The 20373-nt window shown below is 41.2% G+C and overlaps 2 protein-coding genes across 7 annotated transcripts in view; one reads left to right on the top strand and one right to left on the bottom strand.

Moving 5' to 3' along the window:
* LOC121718567 (B-cell receptor CD22-like) overlaps nt 1-18866 on the bottom strand; it is a 30621-nt gene extending 11755 nt beyond the window's left edge. The window contains exons 1-4 of the mRNA XM_042103598.1: nt 18830-18866; nt 8473-8539; nt 7862-8197; nt 7489-7734 (exon numbers count right to left, since the gene is read on the bottom strand). Of these exons, the coding sequence (XP_041959532.1) occupies nt 7489-7734; nt 7862-8197; nt 8473-8539; nt 18830-18850 (670 nt within the window). The 5' untranslated portion in view covers nt 18851-18866. The remainder of the gene's footprint in view (nt 1-7488; nt 7735-7861; nt 8198-8472; nt 8540-18829) is intronic.
* On the top strand, nt 10025-19457 carry LOC121718612 (sterile alpha motif domain-containing protein 3-like). Of its 6 annotated transcripts, XM_042103684.1 has the most exons (11): nt 10052-10447; nt 11486-11569; nt 12947-13061; nt 13155-13361; nt 13554-13641; nt 14217-14315; nt 14651-14753; nt 15926-15988; nt 16464-16543; nt 16786-17092; nt 19425-19457. In XM_042103684.1, exons 2-10 carry the CDS (start codon nt 11488-11490, stop codon nt 17062-17064), a joined length of 1116 nt encoding a protein of 371 aa, XP_041959618.1. In that variant the 5' UTR covers nt 10052-10447; nt 11486-11487; the 3' UTR covers nt 17065-17092; nt 19425-19457. The 6 variants fall into 6 exon arrangements, 5 of the variants coding, with proteins under 5 accessions (XP_041959618.1, XP_041959617.1, XP_041959619.1 ...); XM_042103683.1 differs by lacking the exon at nt 19425-19457 and having other exon boundaries at nt 10054-10447; nt 16786-17361; XM_042103685.1 differs by lacking the exon at nt 19425-19457 and having other exon boundaries at nt 10056-10447; nt 11486-12842; nt 16786-17361.
* Nucleotides 19458-20373: the final 916 nt, after the last annotated feature.

Raw genomic sequence — 20373 nt, 5'->3', positions numbered from 1 at the left:
ACCCCTGGAGGCAAAAATTGTCAGGGCACACAGACTCAGGAAACAAGGTTAGGCTCAATCAAGTCGTTTTAATTTGAAAACAGCAACCAAGGCAGGAGAATTTAAACAAGGTCTTGAAGTGAAGTTACCGCTCAGAAGATCTTGACTTGACAAACAAGGCAAGAGGATATCGTCCAACAGAAAAGGTCCAATAGAAAATGTCCAACTTAAAAGTTCTACAACCTGGGACGTAGCAGGAAATTCCAGAAACGAGGAGCTGGGCTTGGAAACAAGGAGCAGTCCGTGCGCTGGAGTAAGTGTCTCCGTTGAAGAGGCCAGACAGAGAGAGCAGAGTGACAGGGGTTTATATAGGCAGTAGGAGATTGGCTACAGGTGCTGGGGAGTGGCAAACGGGAGATTGGATGATTGGGTAATCAGTAGACAGGGGAATTAGATTGGGAGATCGTTGGAGCAGAGTGACGAGGAGGAGAGACTGGTGGAGAAACTGGTGGTGTCGTGACAAAAATACGCAAAAAATTGGTCATCCTAGGCCCTACGGTTCTCAAGATATTTACAGAAAACTCTGTTGGTGTACGGTCACTAAATGTACACATAAATTAATTTTTTGTATGGCCCCCCATGAACGAAAGTCCACGAAACTTGGCATGCATTCGGAGGGTGTCATAATGATCCTACACTTTCAATTTCGTGCAGTTTTGACCATGTCAGCCAGAGATATTGTGATTAAAACAGCTAATTGTTTGCTTTTTAATTTTTAACTAGGTGGCGCTATACATGAAATAAGTGGTAATGGGATGGGTTGACATGGCCCCTTAAGACCAACATACAAAAAAAAGGTGGTCCTCCTAAACCCTACGGTTCTCGAGATATTCACAGAAAACTGTCTACCCTACCCTCCTTTCGGGGGGTCCAGTCCAGTGGGGGGGCTACAGATAAAAAAAACGATGGTTCCATGCTATCCATGTGGGGCTACATGCCCACCAAGTTTTGCCATGCGAAAAAAATAAATAAAATCTGACTAAACCTATATGACCGCTTCGCTGCGCGGCGGTCATAATAATGGTGTTGCCAAACCTATGTTATTGTCATATCCACTATTTACTGTACCTTGTTGACCCCTTTTCACAATATTGATGTTACCATAACTAGCCTCTTGACGCCATCGAACAAATGATAGACAATCTGACACTATCAAACACAAAACAGAACATCTTGATTTGGTCCGAAAGAGTAAAGCATTCAACAAAGGAAAATGTGGTTACTTTGAAGTATCTAAGATAAGATGTTTTTAGTTCTTTCTACATACAACAATTATTAGCTGATTTTGTCCTTGAATGGAGGAGAAAGGCTCAATGAATGCCTATGTCTGTGCCGAATCATTTCAACAATAGTAAATGCAACTGTATTAGTCATAATACATTTCAGGACTTTTACTTTCGATACTTAAGTACATATGAAGGCAAGTACTTTTGTACTTCCACTCAAGTGGAAATGTAAAAGGAGGACTTTTACTTTTACTGGAGTAACATTTGACCAGGCACGTGCAGAGAAGGGGGGCTACAGGGGCTCTAGCACCTGCCCTTTTGCCCCTTTGATGTCCAAGTGCCCTTTTGACAAGACCTGTTTTTTACTTTTTAAAATTTGTAATACTTCCGCTAGTTCCAACGTGAATATTGGCTAAAATGTCTCATTAATAGTTTGTGAAATTAGAAATTTACAAAAATAACAATTTTCTTTGTTAATTGAAATGCCTTGCGGCCACCAATCCGTGACGTCATACATTCAGTGAACTCTCAGAAGGTGCACGCAGGCACAGTGCTGCAGGAGACGTTTGGGAGCACGGTGAGGTTACTTGGCAGTTAGCCTATCTGAACATGCAATAGTATTCAGCTTAGAGATAGAGAATGAAATGTTTAAAGTTGTTTCATGTTGAATGAAGTAGCCTATCAAACCCGTTTTAACCATGTCATGGTCCATCCATTTCAATAACCTGGCAGTTTCGAAAATCTAAGGCTGAACATTAACATATTCTGTTTAGGTTACTATGTTAGCTTAGGTTAGTAGACCTAGTTCATAAAACAGAGTAGGCAAACCTTTTCTAAATCGTCATAAGCCGACGACATAGGCTACTGTAGTTGTTTAACTAACCCAACTCCACACGTCGTTCTCTCTTTACAGTAGGCTACATTACGCATCATTTCACTCAGTGGCCACACGCACAGCATGTGAATCTGCAAGACACCAGCTTGCTAATGGTGGTAGTTCACTGTGATAAACATTAAAATTATAGCCTGACAAGCCAGACTAGGCAATAACATTTTTGCTGCCGCTAGGGTTAGGGTTACAGTTTTTCTCAGTTGCTTTGGTGCTTTTCTCACATCACTATTAACATTTGCACAGCAGTTAGTGCAATTCTCAAAACAATTAGTGCAAACTGCAAAACCTAGTGGATGACCTGCAAAAGCACGTCACTTGCTCAAAATGGATAGTCCATTCCTCAAAAGCAGGTATTCATGTCAATGAAACTGTCAGTGTCATCAAAATGAGAAGTCTTGACACCATCGTTTATGAACAAGACAGTCAAATGGCTTTGTCATGTTTTCATTAAGACAGTTCTCTCAGTGTTTTCCAATGCAAAAAAAGGTCAGAACTCAGTGACACTACCTGAACATGCTCAAGACAGCACTATACAGTACTTGTACAGGCATTTGAAATCTTTACATTACATTACATTACATTACATTTGGCTGACGCTTTTTTAGCCTAAGCGACTAACAACATGGTAAACAGTTTAAGTTTTAGAGCAATTCTCAACAATTTTAGGACAATTTAAAAACATTAGAGTACAGTAAGAATAAGTGCATCAGTGAGTGCTGTTTTTAACAGTTACTTGTCAGTTTAAGACAGCTGGTGAGTGCTAGGATCAGTAAGACTTGTTGTGAGTGTTGCTATGAGAGGAGATGTTCTCTAAAGAGCTGGGTCTTCAGGAGTTTTTTGAAAATGGAGAAGGATGTCCCTGCCCTTGTAGGAACTGGCAGTGTGTTCCACCAACGAGGAACAACAGATGAGAAAGGTTTGGATTGGCTTGAGCGTACCGGTGGTAGAGCTAGACGTCGTTCGTCTGAGGAGCGCAGCGGTCTGGAGGTAGCGTATGTCTGTATGAGGGCATTCAAGTAAGTGGGAGCAGAACCGGAGACTACTTTGTAGGCAAGCGTTAGAGCCTTGAATTTGATGCGGGCCGCCATAGGTAGCCAGTGTAGCTGGATGAGCAGCGGGGTAACATGTGCCCTTTTGGGTTGGTTGTAGACCAGGCGCGCCGCCGCGTTCTGGATCATCTGAAGTGGTTTCACTGCGCAGGCTGGGAGACCTGTCAGGAGGGCATTGCAGTAGTCGAGTCGTGAGATGACTATTGCCTGAACCAGAAGTTGGGTAGCATCTTGAGTCAAGTAAGTCCTGATTTTCCGTATGTTGTAGAGTGCGAAACGGCATGACCGGGCGACTGAGGCAACATGATCTGAGAAGTTTAGTTGGTTGTCGAGAACAACTCCTAGATTTCTTGCAGTCCTGGTAGGTGAAACAGACAGGGAGTCAAATTTGATGTTGATGTCGTGGTGTATGGTAGGTTTAGTTGGGAGGACCAGCAGTTCAGTCTTTGAGAGGTTCAGCTGGAGGTGGTGTGCCTTCATCCATGTAGCTATGTCTGAGAGGCAATCCGAGATCCGTGCTGAAACCAAGGGGTCATCAGGTGGAAAGGACAGATAGAGCTGTGTGTCGTCTGCATAGCAGTGGTATGAGAAGCCATGCGAACGGATAATCTGTCCCAAGGAGGTGGTGTAGATAGCAAAGAGAAGGGGGCCCAGCACTGAGCCCTGCGGGACCCCTGTGATGAGATGGTGAGGTGCAGATAGCTGACCAAGCCATGATACGTTAAACGAGCATCCTGTGAGGTAGGATTCAAACCAGGAGAGAGCAGAACCGGAGATTCCCATGTTAGCGAGTATAGAGAGAAGGATGCGGTAATTAACCGTGTCAAAGGCAGCCGATAAGTCAAGCAGAATGAGTACTGATGACCGAGCGGTCGCCCTGGCTTCTTTTAAGGCTTCTGTTACAGACAGCAGAGCCGTTTCGGTAGAGTGGCCGCTTTTGAACCCAGACTGATTTGGGTCCAGAAGGTTGTTCTGTGAAAGGAAGTCAGAGACCTGTTTGGAGACTGCTCGTTCAATGCCTTTGGATAGGAAAGGCAGGAGTGAGACAGGGCGGTAGTTCTCGACTTGAGCAGGGTTGAGAGAAGCTTTCTTAAGTAACGGTGTTACCCGGGCCATTTTGAACGCTGTTGGAAATGTGCCGGAGGTTAGCGAGGCATTGATCACATGTGTGATAGCTGGAGCGATGGTCGGGCTGATGGACTGAAGTAGGCTCGTAGGTATAGGGTCCAGCGAGCATGTGGTAGGACGGCTGCATGTCAGGAGTCTAGATACTTCATTCTCGGAGAGAGGCGTGAATGCTGAAAAAGATGTTCCAGCAGTCCCTAGAGGTTGTAGGAGTGCGGTATCTGAGTCAGATGCGTTGAGTGGGCATGTAGAGAATTGACTGCTGATTGCCGCCACTTTGTTTGTAAAAAATGAGGCGAAAGTATCTGCAGTAAGGCTGGATGGAGGAGGAGGCAGCTGAGGGTTGAGTAGCGATTTGAAGGTTGAGAAAAGTTTTCGAGTGTCTGTAGCGCTGTTGATTTTGTCATTGTAGAAAGCCATCTTAGCAGCAGTGATGCTGGCTGAGAAGGAGGTCAGGAGTGTCTGGTAGTTTTTGAGGTCATCCGCGGCTCTGAGTTTGGTGCGCTGCGATCGGAGGGTATCATTTAGCCATGGATGAGAGTGTTTGGATCAAGCTGGCCTTGTGGTAAGAGGGCACAGCTCGTCTAGACACAAGGTCAGAGTGGAGCAGAGCGAGTCTGTGGCCTCATTAACCTCCAGAGAGGAGAAGGTGTTGAGTGGAGGTAGACCGGAGGCAACCACAGAGGAGAAGTGCGTTGGAGACAGGTTCCGGATGTTGCGGCGGAACGTGACCATCGGCTGAGGAGCCGGAGGCTGTTCTGTCAGGCTGACGTTGAACTGGATGAAGAAGTGGTCAGAAAGATGGAGAGGCGTCACCATAAGGGTGTCTGTGCTGCAGTTCCGAGTGAAGATCAAGTCAAGCTCTTTGCCAGCTTTGTGAGTCGGTGGGCTTTGAACCAGTTTGAGGTCAAAGGAGTGGATCAGGGCCAGAAAGTCCGCTGAGCCTGGGGCATCTAAGTGGATGTTCATATCACCGAGAACAAGAAGCGGACAGTCATGCTCAGGGATGGAGGACAGCAGAGTGTCAAGTTCGTCCATAAAGTCACCTAGTTGGCCTGGAGGGCGGTAGATGACCAGCACGTAGAGTTTTGCTGGGGCGATCACTGTGATGGCATGGAATTCGAATGAGACATATTTGTTTGAAGGCAGTAGCAGGGTGAATTTCCATTTGTTGGAGATCAGCAGGCCCGTCCCGCCTCCTCGTCCAGATAGGCGAAGGGTGTGGGATAGTGTAAGGTTAGTGGAGAGTGCAGCCGGGATGGCAGTGTTCTCTGGTTTGATCCAAGTCTCAGTGAGAGCAAGGAGTTCCAATGAAAGGTGGTTGGCATAGCCAGCTATGAAGTCTGTTTTGTTGACTGCGGATTGACAGTTCCACAAGCCCATGGAGAAGGAGGTTTCTGTAGGTAAGGACCGTTTAAGTTGCTGGAGGTGAAGGCGATTTCTGCCCCTTTTGGCATGATGCCGTTTTCTGCGATGGCCGGTGATAACAGATATGGTGGAATGGCACATTTTTGCATTTGTCGGCGCCTGTGCTCGGTGAACTTGCACAGGTAAACTTGCTCGTCTTGACCGCGTCCGTCTTGAACGAGGACGGCTGAAACGAGGGCTGACACTTACGCTGACGCTTCAGCTACAGCCTCTATTGTTATGCTGACAGGAATTGCATGCAGCTGTCCTCGTGTCTCACTAATGATGAATCAGCGTAGACCGCCCTCTGACGTTCGCACAGCTTAGATTGTTCAAAAGGGTGTTACAGTTTTTCTCAGTCGCTTTGGTGCTTTTCTCACATCACTATTAACATTTGCACAGAAGTTAGTGCAATTCTCAAAACAATTAGTGCAAACTGCAAAACCTAGTGGATGACCTGCAAAAGCACGTCACTTGCTCAAAATGGATAGTCCATTCCTCAAAAGCAGGTATTCATGTCAATGAAACTGTCAGTGTCATCAAAATGAGAAGTCTTGACACCATCGTTTATGAACAAGATAGTCAAATGGCTTTGTCATGTTTTCATTATGACAGTTCTCTCAGTGTTTTCCAATGCAAAAAAAGGTCAGAACTCGGTGACACTACCTGAACATGCTCAAGACAGCACTATACAGTACTTGTACAGCCATTTGAAAACTACACATTGCTGTAGTTAGGTGAGTAAGTGAGTACAAGACACTGAATGCATACATTTTTACTGTATGCTCTTTGCAATTCTACAGCACTGTGACAGAATTTGATAACTAGTTCAACAATTTTGTATGTAATGACTCAAGCAATGACATGAAGACTATTCGTTTTATTGGGAACGACTATTCAGCATTCATAAGTATAGTTCATTTTGACTGACATGACATAAGCAAATGATAATGTTTAAAAACAGCAGAGAATTGTATGAAAGCAACTGATACATGTCCAAAAGTATTTGCAATTTGTTCAGAGGAAGGAGAAATTGCTACTATGATGTGCACAAATGACTACTGTAAATGTTGTGGAGGTTGAACTAATAGTAATTTTCATTCTGATCTGAAAAAAGCACCAAAGCGACTGAGAAAAACTGTAATTACTGTCAACTGAAAGTCCGCTCGCTCACACCGACCGAAACTCGCAGTTTCAAGTAGCCTCCTCCCTCAGCTGTTCCCAAACACCAAATCTACATTAAAGTTACACATTGCTGTAGTTAGGTGACTAAGTGAGTACAAGACACTGAATACGTACATTTTTACTGTATGCCCTTTGCAATTCTACAGCATTGTGACAGAATTTGATAACTAGTTCAACAATTTTGTATGTAATGACTTAAGCAATGAAATGAAGACTTGTTGTGGAGGTTTAACTAATAGTTATGAGAATTTTCATTCTGATCTGAAAAAAGCACCAAAGCGACTGAGAAAAACTGTAAATGCCACACCCATTTAAGTTTTAAATAAAGTTAACACATTTTCTGAAAATTTTGTTCCATGTGCCCTTTTTTAATAATTTGAGCCCCTGCCCCTTCAAAGGTCTCTGCACGCCCCTGCATTTGACCATGTGTATCTCTACTTTCACTCAAGTACAGGATTTGTGTACTTCGTCCACCACTGCACAACAGTTTATTTTAATCTGTATCTGCAGACATGTTTATACTGCAGAGCGAGAACAAAACAAAAGAAAACTAATCTGTACTTACACACAGATCTTGATGGGTGACCCTCATGTACTCTTACAGCACAGGAGTAATAACCACCATCTTCCTCTCTGCTAACTGAAGGTATGGACAGGGTGTTGCTTCCGGTTATGTGCGAGTTGCTCAGAGGCTGTGAGTTCCTGTACCAGATGTAGGTGTGGTTGTTACTCAGACTGCAGGTGGTGCTGCAGGTCAGGGTCACTTCGTCTCCCTCTTTCACTGATTCTGGACTCACTTTCACATGAAGATCTGTGTGCAAAAAGGCTTAAATGATTATTGTCATATAGCAACATTATTAAGTTAAGTTATTACTTTACTGGAAAAAAACATAATCCTTTTAGTTTAAAATTTAAAATCCATTTTTCATAATACTAACCTGTAAGTGTCAGAGAGACCTGAGATCCAGAGAACATCCCATCTGGGTCATCAGTTATGAACCTGAATCTGTATTGTTCCCCAGTGTCACTGTCTCTCAGATCCTTGATTCTTAGAGCACAGTTGTTCCTTTTATCCCCAAGATATTCCACTCGCCCCTGATATTTGGAATCCTGATTTAAGTCATCCATCCGGAGTATAAAGTGCCAGAATGTCTTTATGATTTTTCGTTCACTTGGATATGAGTAAGTGCAGGGAATGTCCACAAATGACCCCTTTAAACCACAGATGCTGGTAGAGGGATACGTCACACCCCAGTCCCGCTGACCAAGGACACCTGGGGTCACATGATAAAAAAAGGTTAAAGCATCACTGCTACTGGACCTTTCATAGATGAAGATCTGCCTTATTCAGATTTGACAGCAGTTACTAGCTTTGTTACAAGCATTGTGGGAACATTGCAGCTGCTCATAACCTCGTAGACAGAAACACTGTGGATATATGGCCTTATACTGTATATGAATATATGACTTCGCATTAGACACACAGGACCAGATGCAGCTTCAACATTTAATGAGGAGATATACAATATACAGTATAGAGCAGGATTACCTGATAAAAGGCAAAGAACTGTGATGAGAATCACAGGGCCTTTTGTGCATGGCATGGCTGCATCAACCTTTAAAAAAAGACAAGCCTTATCACTTTTGGAGACAATAATGAAAAATCTAGTACTTATGTATTCAATAGAGACATTATCTGTTTGCACATGTTCACCATTAACAAGTTAGTGTTACCACACAGTAGGCTACTTTATATTAATCAGCACAAAAATTAGGCAACGAACAAAGAGGCAAGTAAAGAACATGAGAATATATCTTACTACTGCTTGTAAAATAACAAAATTTCAAATCATGATGTTCAAAACAAGCTCAAGCAAATGTCCCATTTGTAAAAGTACTCACCCAACCGTTCTCACCAACACATCTCTAAGCTGCTTAACATGTGTTATGAATGTGGTGACTGAATGTGGTGACTGAACCCAAGGCCATCCTTAAAAATATTTTCGTTTGCCGTAACCCGACCGACCCTGTCAATTTAGAACCGACCCAAATATTTATTTTTTTCCCCCTTTTAGTCCGACCGACTTGCCGGTTGTAAACTTGCGTTAATACCGACCGATTGTTTTTTTTTACTCTAAACAACCAATACAAATGCAATAAAATAATATTTCTTTTAGTAGGCCCACGTATTGTGAATATAAATTGCCTACATGCAAACGTGGCTCACTTTGCGTGGCTCACTTGGCGTCATCTCTACACCATTGGTTTTACGCATGTCACACTATGGCCTACGCTTCGTTTCATTCACACAAACTGATAACGCTTTTACTTCACTCTAAAAAATAAAGGTGCTTAAATGGTTCTTTAAATTTCTGGATGGTTCCACGGAGAGTCAAAATTCTGTGTTGAACCATTACATCAGGCAAAAGGTTCTTCACATTGGAAATGGTTCTTCAGAGACCTACGGGCTAGGACATTTGCCATTTGGTGGTCAATGAAGGCTGCACAGCACAAATGTTTACACAAATCTATCTTGACTGCTCAAACAACAAATTTCGAGTTATTTGGATCCATCTATGTTTGGATCAAATGAAGTAGCCTAACACCGTGTCCTAGCTGCAAGTGACAGCCAGTTGTCACATTGACTGTTGCCTGTCTACATCGAGTCCATCAAATAGGCCTACGCCATTCCATTCGGAGAGATTCCATAGCCGAGCAATGCCCTATAGCCTATACTTGTGGTGTCATGATGCACACACTGAACACTAGCCTATGCACAAATTAGGCATTGGGACATTGTGATCAGGTCACCAGATATAGTTGTTATATTTCTAAAACAGTTTGTGCATCATTTTCCTTTCACAAATATGGCATAAAATACATATTATTTCCATGGTTAGAGCCAGGCATGCAGCAGCCTCGCCAGTGTTGCCAGATATTATCGTATTTGTAGGATAATTTTGACCTCAATACCGATCAATAATGAAAACAAAACATCTCATAATGTACGATAATTTCATGTTCATTGTTAATTTATTGTAACCCTACAATCCAATGACCCCACTGGCATTGGGAGGCTACACTTGGGCTAGGCTCGCCTCAACCTCTCGGGCACAACAAGGTTGTTTTGTGACTTGTCGCTTGTTTGAATGACATGTTTGATCGCAGCGGGTTGTGTGTGCATTGAATAACCCTACAGCCTTGGTCATCATTCGTTTGGGAGGGTGGAATGAGAAGGGAAAGGGCTAGCTAGGCTGAATGGTTTGGGAAAGCCTGTGTGCGTGAAATTGTTTGAAAAATAGCTATACTTTGTGTCTTGTGTGCGATCACTTTACTCCAAAAACGATAATTTTCAGTCTGTCAACACGAGCCTCAGATCCAAAGATTCCAGAATCTTTGCGAACATTCTAGCGCGCAACCGCCATCTCGCGAACGTTGTTAATCCTCAGTCTTTTCTCTTCACCTGAACTTCTGCTGGAGGTCACATCTCGTTGAAGCTGCCAGAAGATTATATAAACCTTTCGGTAAGTGTTTCTAAGAGGGCTTGTTGTACACCAGCTTAGTCTCATTATCAAGCAAATACATTAGCGATTTGTGGGGTTGACGAAACGAAGTCTTTATCCCAATTTTACAAAAGAAAAGTTAAAAATCCTTTGCTAACTTTAACATTAACTAACGTTAACGTTAAAGCAATCAGGTCGGGCGCCATTTTATGAGTAACGTTAGCTAGCAGCTTCTATATAGCTGCGTCTTGAAACTTTATCAACGTTTTTCTAAGTTATTGCTGCTTACATGTTCAACGGTCAGTTTGACGTTTTTTGATTGAATGTCAATATCTGAATATTGTCTCTGTCTTTAATTTCGTGTGGGTGGAGTGTTATATGTTACTGAACGTTAACTAGCTTAGCAGCTAGCCAAACTTAAAATGGTACGATCACGTATATGTAACGTTAACGGGTTTGGGCTTCCCCTTTGGATGTTTCCAAAATGCAAACGGCAAAATGCAGTTTCAGACAGAAAAAATACGGTTTGAATTTCTATAAATGTTCCTGTATGTTCCACCTTGAGACGCACACGAAGTCTTTGTCTGATGTATGATGATGGGTAGATAATAATATTCAAGTGTCACTCGATGGCGGGCTTGCTGCTTTCACTGTCACTGGCCGTGTCTGTTAAACTAGTCAAGTCCTGTTTAGTGTGTTGGTTAGGATTTTTCTAGACGAAAATGTCACACATCTGAAGTTTAATTGATAATTTCACAGAATATTCGTACTTGAGACCTCAACATAGGCATAGCTATCATGCTGGAATATTTTTTAAGCATGATGGCGTTTTCGTTGAGGCAGGTAGCGGCTTGCACAGCACAAGGCAAGCATTCTGGGGGGGGGGGGTATGTTTGAAAAATACCCATTTGTATCTCAGTCAAGTCAGCATATTTGGTGCAAGATGCTTAAAAATGCAAGCAATTTAATAGAAAATGCATTTCACTGTAGTATGCAATTTGTTTTTTGGTGTTCATAAGTAAATTGAATGATTTTTCTAATTAATGTTTATATTTTCAGGTATGGCACATCTATGGTCAGTGTCACAAGTTTGTGAATGGCTTGAAGAAGCTGGACTAGGGCATGCCAAGGACACTTTCATTGGTAGGTCCAGCTGAACGGACATGATTTTTCAGTGTACATTTTGGAAGGACCTATCAGAAAAAACAAATGAAGATGAATGTGTTGTGCGGACACCAGATATACACAGTTACCACCTACAGTGTGTAGCTGAGGACCCCAATACAAGCTCATTATATGGAGTGACCGGTCCGTGTGCTTTTAGTGAGATACCAAACTTCAGTGTAACTAATGCATTTCCACCAGATGTTATGCACGACTTCCTTGAAGGAGTTGTTCCTCATGTCATAAAATTACTTGTAAGAAGTCTTCACAGAGAAAAAATTGTTGGTCTGCAAAATGTTTCTGTTGCTCTGGCAGGCTTCACTTTTGGACGGAATGATTCTTCTAGTAAGCCTGCTCCAATTTCTGAAAGACTTGTTTTAGATGGTAGACTTGCAGGGAAAGCAGTTGAAAAGTGGACATTATTCAGGACACTTCCCTTTATTATTGGAGACAAAATTCCGAAAGACAACAAGGAATGGCAACTTTTCCTGTGCCTTAGGGAAATTGGAGAAATAATATTGGCACCTACTATAAGTGCTAGTTGGATCAGTTATTTGGAGTTTTTAATTTCCTCCTTTTTGGCAGATTTCAGGAGGTTGTATCCTGATAAAATCACTCCAAAAGTACATTTCTTGCTTCATTACCCTCGTCTGATTCAGGAGTTTGGTCCACCAAGAGCACATTGGTGCATGCGATACGAGGCAAAGCACCTCTACTTCAAAAAAGTTTCTGAAAGAAACTGTAATTTCAAGAATATCTGTCTCTCTCTCGCTACAAGAAACCAGTTCAGGCAGTGTTGGGACTGGCTGGGCATCAAATTTGAGAGAGAGAAAAGCTCAGCAGTCTCGCCTTTGAAGTATCAGGAACTTGATATTGCTGTTCAGGAAAAGCTCAGACTTGCTCATGTGTCTGAAGAGGAGACATTCTGGACCTGCTCAGAGGTCGATATAGACACTGTGAAATACTCTGTTGGTGACTGTTTCATCTTGGATTTGTACCAGGATGAAATTCCTCTGTTTGTAAAGGTGACACAGATTGTGAACGCAAGAGCAAGTTGGTTTATTGTTGCTGAATTCCTCACAACCTTGGCCTTTGACACCCATCTTCATGCTTATCAAGTGAGCCCAACAGCAAATCAGATTGTGTTTAAGCCTGGTGAAGAGTTGGACTACCACAGGCTGGACTGCTATGAACTATCTGGCAGACAGTTTATTACTCTTTTCCATCGGCCGTACAAAGCAATTGCCTAGTGGTGAGGTAATAATACAAATTGATGTTTTTTTTTTTTTATTGAATAAAAATGTCCATATGTCATGTTGATTAAATTCAGTTTTTCCTCACCTCACACACCTCCAGAAAATGAAGTTGATGGCCTTACACTCACAAAAATGACAGAACGTATGAGTGAGAGAATGTTTCCGAAGATGAAGGACCAGGTTCAGTTCATGGCTGCTCTAGATAAATTGAAGTTGTAAGTAATTAAGCAAAGTTCAATATGTTTACTGAAATGTGTTATATGAAGATTATTATAAATGTGCAAACATTTCTGTTTTCTAATTGATAGGGGAGACAGCCATGATGCTGAAGTGAGAGCGGAGACGCCAGTGATGCCAGTTTCACCAGTTTCGCCAGTTTCCTTTGATGTCATCCTCCCACCTTTTCTCAATAGTGCTTTAAGTTCACAGGATCCACAGTTCAAGTCTCAGGGGAAGAACAAACTGAAAAATGCCCTCATTCAGGCTTTGTTTGACCACCTCAGTCAAAAAACCATGTAAGTGTCACTCATCCTTCATTCTTTTTTTATAATTACAAAATTATTTATCTAGGTTCAGTTCCTGTGTAGCTTAATTTCCCTACATGATCTTCTGAAGAAGCCAGTAGCCAATAAATAGTTTAACTCAATGTATGGGAAACACTGAATACTTGCAATAGTTTAGTTTGTTTGTTTTGTCAATGTCCTTAGGTATCCCTCTCACACTCAATATGTTCTTACATTGAGATCAACCTTGATTCGCTTCCCTTTTCTCAGGGAGAAATATGGCTCTGGATACGTAAGTAACAAAATTATTTTAGGGTTATAAGGTCAAAATACAGTGGTAACCAGAAGTTTTTTCCCTGACCTTTACCTTTAATCATTAAATCAGAGTAAAAGTTTTCTGTTTTAGGTCAGTTAATATTAACATATTTTTTGTATTTGTTAAATATCAGAATAAAAAGAGCCTACACACACCCTTTTCAGTACTGTCCACAAATTTTTGATAGTATGAGGGCTTTGTGGTGACAACTCCAATATCTTGTCTTGGAGCAGCCGTGGCCTACTGGTTAGAGCTTCAGACTTATAACCGGGTTGCCGGTTCGAACCCCACCAGTAGGAAGCGGCTGAAGTGCCCTTGAGCAAGGCACCTAACCCCTCACTGCTCCCCGAGCACCGCTGTTGTAGTAGGCAGCTCACTGTGTCGGGATTAGTGTGTGCTTCACCTCACTGTGTGCTTAGTGGGTTTCACTAATTCACGGCTTGGGATAAATGGCGAGACCAAATTTCCCTCACGGGATCAAAAGAGTATATATACTTATACTTAAGCCACTTAAATAATTAGTAAATCTACCACTCTGTTTTTTTCCCTAGGATGCCTTGCTCGAATCACTTAGAAACAAATTTAAGAAAGAAAGAAGACCACTAGTGAACTTGGAAGAAGTTTTCAAAATGAAAGAGAAGTACTCGGCTGTAAGTATATGTGTTGTATACTGTAAGTATATGTGTTGTATACTGTAAGTATATGTGTTGGAGAATATAAATACATTTTATTTATTTATGCATTTATCCATTTTATCCAAGTGATTTAGATTTGTAAATTGCTTTAGGACCCCGCCTTGGTGTTAAGTGCCTTGCTCAAGGGTAGCAAGTGATGGCATCTTCACAACTTTTCTGGCTATGGCTTGCTTAACCCTTACACTAGATTATACTACCACTTCTCCCTACAATAAATCTGCTGTTTGTCTAGTGCAAGAACAACCAACTTTGTTTATGCAGCCATCAATTTTCCTCTGTGTTTACCACAGCTCCTTGGAGAGATGAAAAGAATCTACCAGATCGACGCTGATAAAACCATCCTAACAAAAATGGGAGAACTTGCGCCAAAGTTGTTAGAAAAGGCACCTAAAGGTACAGAGTTTTTTTTTTTTACAGGTGCAGTCAGTGATGCATGATAATGTTACTTTAAATTTCTTATGGATCATGAGGAGACATTGGCCCAGTCTGAATTTCTGCCTTTGCAGACTCAGAATTAAACTAAAACATTTAACGTTTGAACGGTATACCAGATATTGAACATTGAGGTATATCATCTCAGCAAGGCTTTGATGTATGATGTCCAAGCTTGGTATAGAAACTTGGTACATGATTGTGATGACGTACTAGGAAATTGGCATCATTTGGCCTCTATAGGGGGTGCTGCAATACAGGAAAAGAGCTCGTATCTGTGAGGGCTCAGTGCAATTGACTGAGGCTACGCTTACACGTGGCCGGCTATTTTCATAAACGGACATTTCACCCTCTCCATTTTCAAAAATATCATCGTGCACACCTGTCAGTTTTCAGAAAAGTTTTCGTTTACACTAACCCGTGTATATATGCCATCTCAAGCATGCCAAACCTGTAGTTGGCAGTGTAACGAGAAGCTCAAGCCCACGTTAGCCAATCAGAATCCCGAAAATAGCAACAACAGCAACAAATCACTTCCTCTTTCTCTTTTAAACTGTATTTGCACTTGCAAACAGATGAAAATAGTTTGCACCAACATAAAATGCGACTGCTACTCTGAATGCATCTATGATCACCATAGCCAAATGAAAATGTAGGCTAAACATAGGTTGCACTTTTGGCGCAGGTGCAAGTTCTGGCGCATAGGCCTACTGTGACGTTGGCTGCCTAAACCTCCGTTTTTGTCCGTTTAGATAGATCGATAGATAGATAGATGGATACTTCATTGATCCCCAAGGGGAAATTCAAGATTACATTACAAGTTTACATGCAAACGTGCAACCGAAGTTTTCCAAAATCTCCACTCTGGCTGGAGATTTTAGAAGGAATCTCTTTCAGATGTGAATTCTCCTTTTGCGTGTAAACGAAGGGCGTAAACGAAGAAAAATGTCTGTTTTTCAAAATAACCATGTACGTGTAAATGGGGCCTGAAATAAATTATGCTTGTTTTCAAAACAATTTAGCATTGCTGATTTCTAATGCAAAATACAGTTTATTTTTTTAGATTTACGTTAATGATATGTAGAACAATATGAATATAGTAATTACATTTTGGTATTACTGATTTTCTACAGGTACTTTAAAAGACACCTGCCTGCAGACACTGCAGTCATGTGAGGATGAACAAGAAAGAAAAGGTGTGTATGTTTTTTCATTAACCCATGCTTTCCCCCCTGTCACCTACTACTAGTCTTTGAACTAGATGCCCAAATTTGGCCCATCTGTACCACTCAAGCATTGCATTCGGGGTAGCTTTAGTGTTTTATCAGGATGTTTATGTCTATAATACAGTATACCTATGGAGAGCTACATTACAGGGGAATAGATTATAAACCTCAACTAATAGATATCCCCACAAAACTTTGTCATCTGATTATTCTTGACATCTTTTGTATTGCAAGTTTTCTGATGTTATGTACAAGTATGCAGATGAAACATATTCCTAAATGTATACAGTAATTAGCAAAAAAAAACTTGGTATGTTAACGGTCACCCATGTCATGTGTAAAGTAAAAATGAGTGCTATTTAGCAGAATACCATTTAGTGACTAAACAATGTGGGGTTCTGGAATTGAAAGGTTGTCTGTTTTTTTTATTTTTGTTTTGTTATAGCTCAAATGGTCAATGCAGCCATTGTCTTGCTGCCATCATTTTTCAAAGAAAATCCTGCATTCCTTTTTGTCAACGACCAGGTAAGGCCTCCTTAGAAAATAGTCCGTAGCATTTTGTTACTGTATCGCTTTAATGTGGCATTTTCATGGAATACTTTTGTTTCCACGTTGTCTAGAATACAGTGGCCACAAATGCTAGAACTGGTAGATCACACGATAGAATTTGATATTACAAGAAAGCTGGTTCATTGTTTGTTGGTTTGCATGCTTGTATTTGGTTGAACAGTTTGTAATATTTTGTAACATGCAGTGTGATTTTATAGGAACCCATTTCTCCCACACCCACCATCGTGATGACCGGCTCCAACCCCCTGTCCAGCACGGAAGTAGCTGTGAAGATGGATGGTTGTAACATGATTTTAGATGATGGTAGCATTGATGTCAGTTTGGCCTTAGCTGTGTCTTTTTCTCTTTTCCATGTCTATCAAGTTCATTATCCCAAACCTCTCCGAAAGACACTGGCCTTTCTTGAGGCCTTTGTCTTTCAGATGAAAAGTGCTGTTCCTCTGACAGTGCAGAAGCTGTTCAATTCCCTTCACTGAGTATGTGTGTGTGTGTGTGTGTGTGTGTGTGTGAGAGAGATTGCACCTGTGTCTAAATGATCAGTTAATTTAATAACAACAAGACATTGCTATTGTGTTTGTGAGAGAGTGACCGCTGCATTGCTATTGTGTGTGTGTGTGATCACACCTTGCTTTTGCTATTGCTATTTTGATTGCTGTTTTAATCAGTTGATTATAACGCTTTATATGTGTATGTGTGCACGCAATGGTATAGTTGATGATCACTAATGAACTTGTAAACATAAAGATTTTTAATAAACATAAAAATGACCAAAAGTGTGAAGTATTGTCTGTATTCTTCCTCTGAAAGCATAGATGCATCATTTAGTTGTAAAAAAAAATCATAACCAAGCAACCATCATAAAATCAAGAGGTGTGTATAATGAACCTATAGTGGTTCTTTGAAGAACTAGATCAACTGGTTCTTTGAAGATCCTTGTTTGAGGGTTCTTTGAAGATCCTTTTGGGAATAGGAGCTTGGAAGAACCTTTTGAAAAGGTGCTTCATAGAACTAAAACAAGTTCTTTGAAGAACCATTCATTAAATGGTTCTTTAAAGAACTGTTGCCTCGATGGTTCTTTGAAGCACTGAAAAAGGTTCTTCTATGGCATCGCTCTGAAGAACCGGTACTGGCCCCATTATTTTTTAGAGTGTTGGCACGAAGTTCTGGAAGAACTGTGGCCAGATCTTTTCTCATCCCTTCTCCCCCTAGTCTAGCGGTTCAGCATTTCTCGAAATATGGGTCCGCAACATGGAGACTGCTGGTTCGCGGAGTCGTGGAGTGAAATTAGGCCCGATGCTTCATCTGATAATTTGCTGCGCAGTTGATCAAGAAACCGCGGATCGACGAAAAAAGAAAACAAACGTTTCTGCTATCGATGTCATTAAACATGGAGCCCTACAATTAAGTGGTGGTATGAGCATTCATTCAATGCGCGTCTGCGCGAGAGAAACTGAAACTAATCGATAACGTTGGTATCAAAGCTCCGCTTCAACCTGTTGGAAGGCTATTTATTTATTTAACGAAACTTAATAGAACGACGTTGTTTTTTGGAACTTCCTTAGAAACAGAGCAGAGACTGTATAATATACTGTATAGCATTGAGTATTGTATAGTCAAATTTCAATATAACGTGGCCAAGAGCTATTGTAGCCTTCTTTCTGGGTACATGTAGATGAGCCCTATGACCCAAAAGTCTGCCATGACCGGGCCTCAGGTCAAAGAAGTTTGAGAAAGGCTGGTCTATATAACCTGCATCAGAATGAGGTTTGCAATGGTGCGCCTGAAGGCACGGGTTGAAGACCCAGTCAGTTACGTCACGATATGCACATTTGTGTAAATTCATTCCTACGTAATCACAATGACCAAAATTGAACTTTTTTTTTTACTTTGAATCTTGAAAAAAAAAAATATTGACCTACCTACCGACCCATTTTTATTTTTTTTTGGCTGTTACTGCAAACAAAAATATTTTTAAGGATGGCCCAATATGTGCAGAAACAAACATGCTGATGCAGGGTGCCACCCACTTCCCCTTATGTAAAACAGAACGGGCTGAGGAGTGTATTAACACAAGGCTAACCAAGACCATGTCAAACGCATGTCTTCACAATCTTACAGGTCTAATGATTTACCATTTGTTTGCATGTTAAACATACAAGTTTGCAGAAGCATAAAGAGTAATACTTAATTTCAGCCGAATGCAAACGTGCAATCAAATAAATAAATAAATAAATGTCTTACTTTGTTCTCCAAATCAAACATAGAACATCCAGCTCTCTTGCATGATGCTATTTCTATATCACAAACACCAACATTTCTAAAGATTTACCAGCAGAACACCAGTCTGTACAATAACTATACTGAATTGGGGACTTGTGATATTTCAGCATCATCAGTTCTAGTGGCAGCAGTGCAGCGAAGTGTAGCAATGTGGTCACATGTTCATGTAAGCTAAGCAGACGGGAAACTGCTTCTAGCTCATATAGTGTCTGAGTAGGATGAGACTGTTATACTCTCACAATTACACAATGTCACCTTCTTTTACACACACTCTCTCACATAGGCCTGCAGTGTTACAGAATACTGTGCAGCAGTTTCAGGCGCGTTGGAAAGTACACTGTGGATGCTTGCAAAATGATATGAAGAGGTTTTTTTTTTATTTTTTTTATCTTAAATCTTTTTGTTCTTTTTAAAAAAAAGAAAAACTATTTTGAATAACTATCTGCTAAAGAAGTAACATATTGCACTTACTTGTGTTTGCTGAGAGGGAGAGAGAGAAGGCTGTTCTGTCTTTACAGGAACTTATCATAAGCTAAAATAGAATGTGCATAAATAAGTGTGTGTGTGTGTGTGTGTGTGTGAGAGAGAGAGAGAGAGAGAGAGAGAGAGAGAAGGGGGTAGCCAATGTAGGGCGAGCTGTGAGAACTGATGCGGAGACTGTGCTTCTCTTTTTGTCTTATCTGTGATCTTTGTGAACTGAGGCCTTTCTACAGAAGAGCAGCTGCTCCAGACTCCCCACTGTACTTACTGTACATCTTACATCGTACTAGTTGGACCATTCAACCAGATTCAAGTGTATTTTATTTGAAATTACTAATGACTACATTTGCACTTCTTATGTGAGCGGAAGAGGAGCATCATTGTGCCAGGCTACTCTGATGCTGATCTGACATCATCTCCTTCTCGTCCTGATTGTGACACTGTGGTTGTGGTCAGTTTGCTGGTTGTTATGGTGATGAGCTAAAGTGGTTACTTCTTGTTCTCTGCCTGGAAACCGTTAGAATGTGTGATGACGGTTGGGGAGCTTTTCTCCATCTCTCTGTAGCTTCTGCCCCACCCCAGTACGGAGTCTCTCTCCAAACACAAATATTACTTCTCATAGAAAATAAAGTAAACTAGATGTACCGCATAGCGGTACAAAATATGACCGCCGCTCAGTCCTGTACATCCGTTCCGCGAAAATAAATCACACTTCAATTTGTCTCCATATTTTACTCCATCCCCCACTCTTGAAACTTTTGTGTATGCTTGTTTGGCATGCCTGAGTGTGTGTGTGCGGCTGCACAGAAAGTAGCCTACTGGTGCTGAAAAGGTGAATAGATTGTAGAATAGCCAAAGAAGATGTAGCATTGTTATAAAACCTTTAAAATCTCTAAACAATCACAAGTAGGGCAGTTCATCACAGTTCATCCATTGCAACTGGATTGATGAAAGGTCACTTACACCTGTAGGCTACATTGTATTTGGGAAAAGCAAAAGGTATCAGCATAATGTTATTTATTTAT

This window comes from Alosa sapidissima, chromosome 9 (genome assembly GCF_018492685.1).
Source record: "Alosa sapidissima isolate fAloSap1 chromosome 9, fAloSap1.pri, whole genome shotgun sequence".
Lineage (NCBI taxonomy): Eukaryota > Metazoa > Chordata > Actinopteri > Clupeiformes > Clupeidae > Alosa > Alosa sapidissima.
Note: the sequence above shows the minus strand (reverse complement) of the source record. Positions and strands in the feature narration are given on the sequence as shown.